This window comes from Caenorhabditis remanei, chromosome X (genome assembly GCF_010183535.1).
Source record: "Caenorhabditis remanei strain PX506 chromosome X, whole genome shotgun sequence".
In the NCBI taxonomy this organism is placed as follows: Eukaryota; Metazoa; Nematoda; class Chromadorea; order Rhabditida; family Rhabditidae; genus Caenorhabditis; species Caenorhabditis remanei.
Window position 1 is genome coordinate 15,911,794 of NC_071333.1, and position 13,211 is coordinate 15,925,004.

The 13,211-nt window shown below is 38.2% G+C and overlaps 3 protein-coding genes across 3 annotated transcripts; 2 read left to right on the forward strand and 1 right to left on the reverse strand.

Moving 5' to 3' along the window:
• Positions 1–1,705: 1,705 nt before the first annotated feature.
• On the forward strand, positions 1,706–2,238 carry GCK72_025178 (uncharacterized protein; the record flags this gene model as incomplete). The annotated part of the gene is made up of 3 exons (XM_053736225.1): positions 1,706–1,863; positions 1,930–2,046; positions 2,127–2,238. The coding sequence occupies 3 exons, from the start codon at positions 1,706–1,708 to the stop codon at positions 2,236–2,238; spliced, it is 387 nt and encodes a 128-aa protein (XP_053579791.1).
• A 3,098-nt stretch (positions 2,239–5,336) lies between these two features.
• Positions 5,337–6,735, reverse strand: GCK72_025179 (uncharacterized protein; the record flags this gene model as incomplete). The annotated part of the gene is made up of 2 exons (XM_003098452.2): positions 5,337–5,913; positions 6,365–6,735. The coding sequence occupies 2 exons, from the start codon at positions 6,733–6,735 to the stop codon at positions 5,337–5,339; spliced, it is 948 nt and encodes a 315-aa protein (XP_003098500.2).
• A 4,852-nt stretch (positions 6,736–11,587) lies between these two features.
• GCK72_025180 (uncharacterized protein) lies at positions 11,588–12,945 on the forward strand (the record flags this gene model as incomplete). The annotated part of the gene is made up of 4 exons (XM_003098457.2): positions 11,588–11,656; positions 11,708–11,891; positions 11,941–12,733; positions 12,780–12,945. 4 exons carry the CDS (start codon positions 11,588–11,590, stop codon positions 12,943–12,945), a joined length of 1,212 nt encoding a protein of 403 aa, XP_003098505.2.
• Between the last annotated feature and the right edge of the window lie 266 nt (positions 12,946–13,211).

Here is a 13,211-nt window from a genome sequence, read left to right on the forward strand (position 1 = left end):
TGCTTGCTTCCCCAATTTTTCTCCCCGGAAAAACGTTTCATTTCCTGTTGCAATTGAAATAAATGTAACGTCCTGTTAAAACAAAAAATGAAAAATATATAATCCTCCCTCTGTGGCAACAGGTGATTAGTTTTGAGAGCGAACGGAAAAGAACAAAACGGATTAGCGGTTTCTACGCCATAGATCATTTTTAGTTCAAGAGTTCAGAATATGTGTTCTATCCACAAGCACGTTTTTGAGCAGATTATTGTTATGCTCTCTCTCTTTTTTCGTTAAGTTTATTCCTAAAGAGAAAGGTTGTGGAAGGAAAGAAGTCTAGACACTAAATCACGATCAGAAGAACCAGAACCAAAGTTTCTAACAACAATTCCTACAAGTTGTCTTATACATTGTCTATAGCATTCAGTTGCCTAACTTGAGTCTTATAGTAGATTAATAGTAAGATCACTCGAATTCTATAGTGACACCAAAAAACATATTGCATATCAATGCATAAACTCCAGTATGATTAAGACATCTCTCCTTTTCAATTTCCGTTCCAAGTATTTTACTTGTTCTGATATAAGATATAAATTTTCATATGATATCATGTTGGAGTTGATCAAACTATTTTTTTAAATATATTTTTCCTGTCATGTCATGTAATCATTTTGAAATAGTTTCAGTCTCCATGTTTTCTTGTTTTCTTTTAGTTAGAACTTGTGGTTTGATGCATTCGGCATTGCACATTCAGCATTCATAAGGTATGAAAGTGCAACACTTTTGATTGAGACTTTTTTTCATTTAACTTTTTCGCCCTCTCGTTATTAAAAAAGAGGACATATACCGCTTTTGCTTCCAGTTGTCAACTGGTTTTTCATCTTTTATTTTTCCTCTCGTATGACTAGCATGCGTATGATCTAGAAATTCTTTCTAGAATCTATTTCTATAATTTCAGCAGAAAAAGAAAAGTTTCTAGTTTTATCTTGACTTTTTATTATAGTTCACAAGTCCAGAAGAATCAAACCAAAATCAAACAACTTGCATTCAATAATTTTTGATCAACTATACACATACGTGCACCTTAGAAGGGTAAACAATCCTACATTGACTCCAAAGGCCATCTGAAAAAGTCAGCTCGGATCTTTCCCACATCTTTTGCTAGAGTTCTTTGTTTTTTCGGTTCCTGCAACGTTTGGTCGGAAAAAAATCTCTACATTCTAGGCTACGAATACTTTATAGGATTCAGAAATCAAAAATTACTATTCATATTTTCAATGTGACTTTTTCTCATTTCCCATCCTCTCCTCTCATGATTTCGTTTTTTCCTGAACATAAATATTTTTGAGAGCAACGAAACCTATCAAAACCAAAAACTCTATTAAGCAACACTATCAATCATATTTTCGAAACTTCCTCTTTTTGCAAAAATACTTCACCAGAACCAAGTGATACGGTTATCAGTTGACATCATCACTGTCTATGCTCACTTCACTTCACACGTTCCTTCCTCGAACATTTGATCTCAATGTCTATATTCCCAAAGTCAAGAAAATCTCAGTATGAATACTTTAATCTTTTCGGAATTTGAGTCCAAAGTTACACTAACATCACCTCTCATTCATTCCCCTCTTTCGGGGAAACTTCAAACACGTCTCTTATCAGTTACACACGTTTTCCCTGAAAAAGAGTGTTGCGAATCATCTCTAGTTTCAGTATGAAGAGAATGTACGAGGTCGACGGACCCGAGTGCTCCAAACGTTATTGCTCTTTGAGTCCTTCTTCTGATACTAGTTCTGATACTAGTTCTGATTCTAGTTCTGACAGCAGTTCAGCAGGAAGTCCAGTGAATGAACCTGTGAAAGGGAAGGAGTTCTATGAAGGGTGAGTTTTCTTTCTTTACTACTCTCTTTATTTATTTTTCTGAAAATTAACTTTGTATATTTACAGTAAAAATGGAATCATCAAACTTCGAGAAAAAATTATTTCAATTGTTGATCCAACACCACGAACCATCCATCAGTACGCTCTTGCGGCTCTTCGGAAACCCGGAACATTTTTCGTCCAGTAAGTTCCTTATCATAATGTGTGTACCCTGAAACACCATTCACTTTTCACGTGTCGTAACTGATCATTCAATCATTCAGGACAAAGTCCGAACTCCTTGGCCCGTTCTTCATCACACCTTCACCGAAAGACATTCCGAAAGGAGAGTTGGTCATGATTTATGAGGTGATAAGAGTTGCGGAGTATAGTTGAGTCAATCATCTCCTTACATTTTCAGTGCTGCAGCGTGTTTTCTGAGGCTCGAACTTCGTGTTTTCGTCCGATCGGCTTGTTTCAACACTGATGACCTAAGAAATGATCTCTGGAATAATAATAAGTAAATATTTTGAGTCAGAACTGTAAATGCTATTGTTTTTTGGTGTCTGAAAAATTTAAATGTGTCATTCTGAATTGTGGGTACTGAAAATTTTATTATTGTGGTAGTGTGTAATCTGAGGTTTGTGAAAATAAATGTGATATTTTCTACATAAAAAAGGTTTTAAAATAAATAAATTCTAATTTCAATAGGATTTTTGATTATAAGAAGCGTTCAATCTCCATATTCAGGTACTAACTCTAGTCACAGAAATCTCTTCACTTAATAGGCATCGATAATCAGTGAGACCAGGAATGTGCGGGACTGAAAACTTAGGAAAATTAAAAAGTTGGAATTTTTCCGAAAAGAAATTTCGAAACCAAAAATTTTTAGAAAACAACTTTTCAGAAACTCAAAATCTCCGAAAAATTTTGAAAATTTCTAAATTTCCAATAATTACGTAACTTCTTAACGTTATTTTATATTATCGCCATAATTATATTCCTTGTCTATAGTTTTCCATATTTTTCTCTCTGTAAATTTAACTATTTCTTTCTGACTGTCGTGATGTTTTCTTTTTTACTCATTTCCCTTGCATTGGTTTTCATCCTCTTCTCCCTTCTCCACAAATCCTTTTCCCACCATTTCATTGTTTTTAATTAACAAACATTTCCTTTCACCTAATCTTTTTATTTTAGGTTCTTTCTTCTTCTGAACATTTTCTTCTTTTTTCCCTTTCCTTTTCCTCACAAACCCTTTCCCTTTTGTCATTTTTTTCCAAATTGTCATTTTTCCCTTCTATTCAAAACATCATTCTCTTCTTCTCATCATTCTATTAATCGCTTCTCAAAAACTCAATTTCCGTTCGAAAATTCTGAGCTCGATTTTTGCGCCCGACTTCCGCCTTCTAACTCTCATCCATTTTTTATTTCCGTCCTCGCATTCATCTCTGCTCAATATCATCTCTAATCGTGCACTCGATCCCATTCGTTTTCTCTTATCTCTTCTTTTACTAACGTAGTTGCCGAACCCTTCTTTTTCTCTGCTGGAAATTCCTGAAATTCTGTAAAGAAAACCAAAGTATGAACACAGCAATATAATTAGCTGATCTAAAAGTTTGAAAAAAAATAACAAGCTGATTTTATTTTCTCAATATTTATTTGAAACGGGAATCATATGAAAATTTAATGGGATTTAATCACTAGGTTTTGATGAAACACAGAAATGAGAAGAACCAGAAAGAAGAAGAGACGGGGGGGCGACATGGAATCATTGAAAATTTGTGTGGTGGGAGAAGGAGGATGAGATTTTTTCATATAAAGCAGTTGCTAAAAAATGAAATACGCGTCTTGAAAACAAAGACAAAAACGTGACGAATGGAACAGATAAATAGAAGAACGGATGGAGACAAGAACGGGAAAGGATAGGAGAGGACAGAAAATAGTAGTGAAGGGAAAGAAACAATTCGTGAGAAGGATACTTTTAAGCGAAGTATCATCAATTTTTGGAAGGGGCCAGGTAACTTGAAAGAAATCATCTGAATTGTCGGACAAGGAACCATGGAAAATGTGTGTGGTGGAAAAAGGGGATATGATTTTTCATATAAAGCAATTGCTAAAAAAGTGAAATACGCGTCTTGAAGACTGGGATGAAGACGAGAACGGGAAAGGATAAGAGAGGACAGAAAATAGTAGTGGAGGGAAACGGGAAAATAACAATTCATGAGGAGGAGGATACTTTCAAGAAGTATGATCGATTTTTGAAAACCAACCGGGTAATTTTAAAGAAATCATCTGAATTTCCTGAAGTTGTGACTTCTCCAGAGAAACCTTCAGATGCACCTCTCAACACCATCGGTGGGAATTTCTGGATCGATAATAGCATACAATATTACCTTTCGTAGCAATAGAGAATGGAGAAATGGCAGATGAGAAGGGATAGTGAGAGAGAAAGGGGGAGAAGAGAGAAATAGAAAGAGAAAGGAAAAAGGGGACACCGGTATTCCAAAAAATCAGTTTTTTATTGTTTGAAACGGGTAATCAGGCCACAAGTGTCAAGCCTTCTGGCCGAGCGGTTTTATTTTAGTGTTATCTCAACTCAAAAAGCAATCGTAGTGATTGTGAATGAGAAATTGAACTCTTATCGCGTCCAAAACGAGTTGATTTTCGAATATGAGTTCTTCCATGACAATTTGTTACCTGTCAACTCATTTCGGACTGTTTTTTTAAGAGTTCACAGTCTCCCAAACCCCGAAAACGAACTGCAAGGAAATCTTTGATCTCCCCTCATGAAACGAAAAATTTGAGAAATTGGCAGGTCTAAAAGTGTATTTTTTATTTTTAGCGTAAAGCTCAAGGTCGGAAAGGTACCTTCAATAAAGGATTATGTGATGAATACATAAAGAAAAAACAATTATTCTTCCAAAAACCCTGATATCATGTCTTTTGAGTGTTGCATTTGATAATTTTTCTAAGAAAACACCATTTTCCACTGAAAATTTTTTGGCGAATTCTCGACTTCAAACTGCATCCAGCTCTCTATTTCTTGACGTTTCTATCTCAAATATAGCTCAAAAAATCCGCAATAAATAGGTCTTCATTTCTGATGGATGGGTCACTTTTTTGCCGAATAAGTTTGGAGAAATAATGAAAAAACTGAATTTTTAGGCCAAAACTTCGATCTGTATCAGCGCCTTTATTTCTGCTCCAAAAATAGTTTTCTTTTTTCCGAAATGTTGCTTTTGTATTTCTCGTTTCATGTTATGGACAATTTTCACTATTTGCTTCCTTTATTGTTCGTAATTTATAAAAAATCAAATTTTTCAGTTGAAAAATTTAAAAAAAATTAATTCGGACTACTGTAGCGCGCGGCCTTTGCGCTCTACTGAGAACTTTCGCTTGCAGTTGTTTTTCGGGGTTTGGGAGACTGTGGAGTTATTAATTAAAAACTTAATTCTTGGAATACCGGTGTCCGAGAAGAAAGGAAACTCATCTAATTACTCCTCTTTTCGTTTTTTCTCAACTGGCTCGTCCTCGTCCGCGTCTTTCTCTCCAGTTCCATCTTCCTCCTTCTTTTCAATTTCTTCCTTTTTTTCCTCTTCAGCTTTGGACGGTCCTTCTTCTCCCTCCTCCTTGTCCTCCTCAGCAGCTTTGGACGGTCCTTCTTCTCCCTCCTCCTTGTCTTCACCGTCCTCCTCTGTTGGGAAGTATTCTTCCCTATTTGGAAGTCTGATTGGAAGACTTGCAATATCCGCACAGGCAGAGTATGGTACGAACTTGAGTGGTGGTTGCGTGGAAATCGGTGCCATCATACCTTGGGCCATGGATGCATCAACTGGGACAAGTGGAGCTGGGATGAAAAGAGGTGGTGGAGGGAGCTGAGGTTGCGGGGCTCGGTTCAACAAGAATTGAATGAGGGTCCCGATTGTGGCCGCCTGAGCATCTACTTTTTTCTCCAACACAGTCTGTCTTCTCTGAAGCTCCGCGATTTCACGGGCTTGCTTATGTCTTGACGGTTGGTGAAGAGTGTCTCCGCCAAGCACCACGGCAACGACTTCGACATCGTCGTCTTGTCTGTAAATTGAGAATCTGTTTCATTTATATTCTAAAATGTAAAAGTTCGCTAAATTAATGTTTGCAACCTTACAGGGTGGCGTTCAGTTACCGACAATTATGTCCACAAAACTGCGCAAAATAGATTTTATTTTCATCTCGCAATAATGACAAAAGCTAGTTCAAAAGTGTACTATTACAACTTTTGACTCCTCCATGTTACTATAATGAAAAATCTGGGTGGTTCAGAAAAGTTTTGCTAAAACGAGCTTTTCCAAAGCCCAACATTCGAGCTGCATGCAAGTTTAAGAAATTTTCGATCATGAAAAAGAAGACAAGTCATTTCATTTTCATTTCAGGAAGATTAGCGTCTTCACTTACTGTCTGTAATCATATGCCATCCTGTAAAATCTAGGTTCTTAGTTATATAATTTATATGATCTAAATGCCATTCAAAAGACTGAAAACTCACGCTGGTGGTGCTTGGCGATGATTCTCAACATTATCCACGGCAATTGGTGCGTTCCCATTGTTTTCCACATTGACGACGTCTCCATCAATGTCGTCCGGAATGACTTGCGGGGCTTGCTGCTCCTCATCATTGTCTAGGACAATGTCTTCGTCCCCATCGTTCCCGTTTCCCCCTTCTCCCTCTCCTCCGGCTCCATTCTCAGCTCTTTCTTGACCATTGACAGCAACCTCGATTGGTTCCACGTTGGCCGAAACCTCAATTGGTTCCACGTTGGCCCTAACCTCGACCGGTTCCACGTTGGCCGGTTCGTCGATCGGTTCCAGGTTGGCCGCATCCTCGATCAGCTCAACTTCCTCCACGGGATCTTCCATCCTGGTGGATAATCTGAAAATAGTAGTTTGTTACGATCCTGTTCATAAAAACAAAGAAAGGAGAGAAAAGATTTTAAAAAAAGAAGAAAGTTTAGATTTTTTTCAGAATTCGGGACAGGAATATAGAATTTTCATGTCACTAGAGATCGTGTGATGAATAAAGATATATGAATCATGTGTTGTCTAATATAAACAAATTCATCGATTGGAATAAACAGGAGACCCGTCAAGAGAGAGGCTCCTTCATCTGTTTTTTTTCAATCAATCTAACAAGGGAAGTTTTTGGAGACGCCACTTTCAAACGACCTATAGATTTGGTTATAAGTATTTTCAACCACGAGGAGTCCATTTCTGCAGTCAAAACCTGCTAAATGTCCCTGCGAAGCGAGTTATGAGCTTTCAAACTGTTCATATGGATAAGCTTTTTCTTGTGGAATTCCAAATCGACAAGTAGAATGCGCAAGTTATTTTCATTTTTGCAACGTACAAGCACAGGTAAACCGCTGGGGAACACAGATGGAACCGCGCGGTGGCGTATATGCGGCCGATTTGGAATTCCATGTGAAAAAGCTTGAGAATATTAAAAGTTTAAGAGCTAATAACTCGGCTCGCAGACTCATTTAGCAGGTTCAAAACAAAAAAAAGAAATGGACTCCCCGTGGTCGAAAATACCAATAACCAAATTTATAGGTAGTTTGAAAGTGGCGTCTCCAAAGACTTCCCTTGTAAGTGAGAAGAGTTGACACAATAGAAAAATAAATCTATCATCACACGGAAAAGTGTAACAAAAATTATGAGAAACAATTGCGAAGCGGCACGAGGAAAACTAATCGAAGAAGTGCATTCAAAAAAGAATCGGTTGGCGGTAAAACCAGCGAGGCCAGCAGACCAATGGCAACTGACCGTCAGCGTCTCTCTTTTGCCACAGGCTGTCTCGCCTTTTCGACACTCGTCGTCTGTATGTCGTGTGCCCCGAGAAAGCAACGTGTCGAAATATTAAGGCGGCGCTCTGGTGTTCTTTTCTTTATGCATATTATCATTGCACTCTATCTCACAAAACCATGAAGAATCGAGTGGGCAGAGACGCGAAAAGAGGAAATGAGAATGTCAGGAGAAGGCGACGTTTGCGCACACAACGACGTATGACCCAAGCAAAGTATCCAATTTGTTTCGTATATGAAACGTTAATCAAAATGAATTTTCTGGGAAGCTCATATCGAGAAAAAAGGAAATTGAAGGCTCAAAAAGAGATTTGAAATACTACCATAAATTGGACAAGACCAAGGCAGGAAAACGTTGATGTGGGGAAATGGGAAAGTCCAATCGTCTCAGCATTACAAACCTTATGAAGACTGAAACGGTAAACTGAAAAAAATCGGAATATATCCACACTTTTGGTGGAAAAAACCAGACGATGTGAAACTCAAAGTAGAGAATATGCAGACCGCATCCAATTAGCTGTCTGCTTTCTGTATTGTCTAGCATATAAAAATGTAGACATTTGAAAAACTGAATGAAATGTGTTTGGATTATGTATTTATCGTATAAGGTATATAGTTATCTACTTAAAATATTAAATCAGATAAGGTCGTCTAGCTCCAAACTTTATGTTTAATTGTTTTAAATAGAATATGTCTGACCGTGCTGTATTTTTAAGATAAGAGTGATTTCTTCTTATGTTTTTCTAACCATACCAACCAAATAGGTCATGTATCCTTTTCTTGACCACATTTTGTGTTTTTTCTCAATAAGACTCATTAACCATGTCTTCCGTAACTCAATAAATGAACTCACCACTGCATCTTGGTCTGGTGAGAGATAGTGTTTCGCCGTCAAATCAAACCAAATTCGAACAATCTCTTATCTCCGAAAAATCTAGATTAGTTCAATTTCCTCCGACAATCTTTTTTTTCTCGAAATTATTGAAAGTGGTCTGATCTCTCGGACATCAACGTCACCATATAGTTATAAAATAATTTAGATGAACCATTTTGAGACACCACGTGGAATGTTATCAAAAGATCATAATAATTGTGATTCGTGTGATTTTGCAGGTTGCAAAATTGCCATTGATGAAGTCTATCTTTTTATATGAACGGTTGCAAATGGAACTGGAAAAGAAGATAAGCAAGATGTCTGTCGGAGAGAAACACTGATTATATTTTGAACAGAATGTGTAAGTAGTTCAATTTTTCAAAAATGAAAATATGATATTCCAAATTTGTTGCGTTGTCTTTGATCACTGTGTCAGAATGATTCTTTTTCATTTTTTCTGATGCAATTTTGGTCATGCCTGACAGACTACCGTCCAGACACATATATCTCCTGACGTCAATGTACATTTCCTCCCTCAAACTTACTTTTCTTTTTTTCCTCCTTATTGAAAACACTTTGTAGTGTGCCTCAGCCTTATCAATGTTCGTAAAATGATCATTGTGTGTAGAAACTGTGATAAGATAAATTTGTCCCTCAATGTCTCCCACGTACCCCCGTACCTCCGTTTATACTGCACTATCAAGGCTTATCTCCGAATAACTACTAGCGACAGTTGCGGGTCGATGTTGTTTCGTTTCAAAAAAATGGCCTGATCTCTTTTTCGGCCAATCAGTGCGAATATATGTATATTTGATTACGCAAAGAATAACATTAGAAATAATTTGAATCTGAGAAGTTTGAGTTCAATACAAAGATTAAAGTTTGAGATTGTCTTTTTTAACATTTTGAATTAGACTGACCATATGAAGATTATCCTGTCAGTAAATTCTCTCAGCTATTATTTTACCTCACTGCAACTTTCCACTTTGAAACTGATTCTTCGAATGAGACATTCTCAATATGGCATGTAGTAAATTCCGAGTAGCACGTGTGTCTCGAACATGATGAGAATGACAAAATGTTATCATTGCCCACCCCCTCTCCCAATTATTCGTCAGTCAGACACTGAAACAGATAGCCAGAAAGATGAGAATCCGATCGGATCATTGACGATGATGACAGAATGGAACCAAAAATGCTTGCTGGCTGATGTAACATCAGCCAGATAATGACGGAGATCGAAATCTGAAACGAATTGTCATGTCCTGAGAAATGAGGCGCTACGGTGTGTTTGATTGCGATTACAATCAAACCCATCGAGTGTCCCTGAAATAGTCTCGAAAAAAGTGCGAGAATTGAAATGAAGAGGAAAAAAACTATTCAAAATTCAGGTCGTTAAGTGTCAGTGGAATTGGAGATGAAGATGCAATCTTTTTGCGGAACATGTCTCAAGTGATCTTATTTGGAAGAAAATTCTGGAATTTGCATTTTTCCTATAAATGGAAATAGTGGTTTAGAACCCAGAACATGGTCTCCTGACATCATTTCATCAAAATTTGGAAAATACTAAATTTATAATATACCGTAAAACCCGTAATAGAGGTGCACCTAGCGGTGACTGTTTGCAGCGGTATAACTCGGTTCCCAAAGGAAATATCAAAAAATTGCGAACTAACAAATTATAGCTTAATATTCATAAAATATTTCTTCAGTTGAAATTTTTTTATATCTTCAAAGACGACCAAGATAGGATGCTCCAAACTCTTTTTTGCGGTAGCGCCTCTATTACAGGTTTAAGGGTAAGAAAACAACTTTCGTGGCAATGAGACAGTACCCTTAAACAAAAAATTAATGTCTAGGAATTTTTCAAAAAAAAAAAAGACCGAAAAAGTTCAAAACCTTAAACACAGACACATATAGTTCCCTTTCCCTCTTTTAATAAAGTGCATAGAATATTCTGGGTTGTTATCAGCCGATAGTTCAAAGAAAAAGGTAGGCAAACGGTGGTTATCAACAGAGTTTAGAAAGGGCGAGGGTAATGGCATGACAAGCTACAAGACCTTACTTTTCATGGAAACTAGGTGATAATAATTGACTGATATCAGATCAATTTGTGATCTTTCTGTGTCACGTTTGCAGCATTGACCAAGTTTTTTTTGGAATGTCCTCTCTATATCGCAGACGAGGTGAGATTGTATCTGAACACAATGTATCATGATTTAGCAGGTTTCTGGATTTGGAAGCCGATGAATTCTAATATTCTATCAAGATTTCAGAAATTTTTGAAACAAAAATTTCAACCAAATTTTTTACTACTAGTTCAATTTCTTTCATAGAAAACATCCCTTTTTTTCCTAAGCGTGAATTTAGCCTTCTAGAAGAATTATACTCAACCGCCAAACAAGTAACCACGTGGGTAGGTGTCTCACGATGTCATTTTTTATCAGTATGTACCTTAATAGTGAAAAAGAAACACATGTATAAAAAATTAAAGAGGAGAACAAAGACCAGAAAAACAAACGTGACATTTTTCGTTTTTTAAAATTAAGACTCTGTAAATCATAATATAACCTAATTTAATTTTCAAACTAAAAATGCTATCTCATTGCGGATAACACTTGCGGATAACTAAATAAGGCCAGTCTTCCGAACTAACCGATTTTATCTGCTCAAGGTTAATGGAAACTTTTTGAAAACAAATTGAGGTTATTTAAAAGAAATAATCATATTTTAGATCGTATTTACAATGCGGAAAGAAGTCTATCTAGTGAGTCTCAATGTCCATCCCCTTCCTGGCCTGATCGCTCTTTGCCGTCTTTTCTTCTCTTCTTCCCTATCGAGATAGATAACATCAGAGTGGTGAAACAGTCAAAAAAGATAGGACTTGCGAGAGTGTTATGGACGCAGACATGTAAACTGGGTTGTTTCATGACTCCGCCTCTTATATCGTTGGGTTCTTTATAAGGGCAGTCTGCAGACAGTGCGAACAAGCCAATTTCTCATTGCTTCTTCGTTCCCAACTTTATTTGGAATCGACATGTCTTCCCGCTTCCTATTCACTAGTGAATCCGTGTCCGAGGGACATCCGGATAAGATGTGCGACCAGGTTTGTTTCTTTTTTCAGTAATTATAAGTATTTTGAACTTATAATATTTAGATTTCCGACGCTGTTTTGGACGCTCACTTGAAACAAGATCCAGACGCAAAGGTTGCTTGCGAAACCGTCACCAAGACCGGAATGGTCATGCTCTGCGGAGAGATCACATCGAAGGCCGTAGTCGACTACCAAGTCTTGGTCCGTCGTGTCATCGAAAAGATTGGATTCACTGATTCCAGCCTTGGTAAGTATTACACAAATGATTTTTGGAAATTCAATTGCTACAATTTCAGGATTCGACCACAAGACCTGCAACGTTCTTGTCGCCCTTGAGCAACAATCACCAGAAATCGCCGCCGGAGTCCACGTTAACAAGGACGACGACGAGGTTGGCGCTGGAGATCAAGGAATCATGTTCGGATATGCCACCGATGAAACCAAGGAAACCATGCCATTGACCCTCATGCTCTCCCACAAGCTCAACGCTGAACTCCACCGTCTTCGTCGCAACGGAGAGCTCGCTTGGGTTCGTCCAGACTCTAAGACCCAAGTCACCATCGAGTACGAGACTCAAGGAGGAGTTTGCATTCCAATCCGTGTCCATACCGTTGTCGTCTCCACCCAACACTCTCCAGATGTCACCCTTGAGAAACTTCGCGAGACCATCCTCTCTCAAGTTGTGAAGAAGGTCATCCCAGCTTATCTTTTGGACGATAACACCATCTACCACATCAACCCATGCGGAACTTTCATCATTGGAGGACCAATGGGAGACGCCGGAGTCACCGGACGCAAGATCATCGTCGATACCTACGGAGGATGGGGAGCTCACGGAGGAGGTGCTTTCTCTGGAAAGGACCCAACCAAGGTCGACCGTTCCGCCGCCTACGCTGCTCGCTGGGTCGCCACTTCTCTCGTCAAGGCCGGACTCGCCAAGCGTGTTCTTGTCCAACTCTCCTACGCCATTGGAATCGCCAAGCCAACTTCTTTCTTTGTCTACGCCTTCGGAACCTCCCCACTCACCGATGAGGAACTCCATCAAGTTGTTGAGGACTCATTCAACCTGAGCCCAGGAAACATCATCAAGTAAGAATACGAATTCAAGTTTTTTTCAACTGTTTAATTTTTTCAGGGAGCTTGACCTTAAGAGACCAATGTACGAGAAGACCGCTGAGAATGGACACTTCGGACACGAGGAATTCCCATGGGAGCAAGCCAAGGCTTTGAAAATCAGCCCAGCTCTCCTTGAGAAGGCCAAGGGAACCGCTATCCCATCCAAATCCGCCATCGCTCACTAAGTTATTTTTTGGTACAAAACTTTCTTTAGTCTAATAATCCGTTTGTCCTTACATCAGTTCAAATTTAGTTAGCCTCACTTTTTTCACTCTCTTACCTCATTAGTATTTTAGAATCATACACTGTCAACCATGCTCTCTATGCGTCATTAGTCGGAATTCATTATTTTATGTTAGAACTCTAGAACAACAGTATTTAGTTTAGAATTTCACCTCACTCTTCTGCACCCTCTCAGCTATAGTCCAACACCTCGCCGTATTAGAAAACA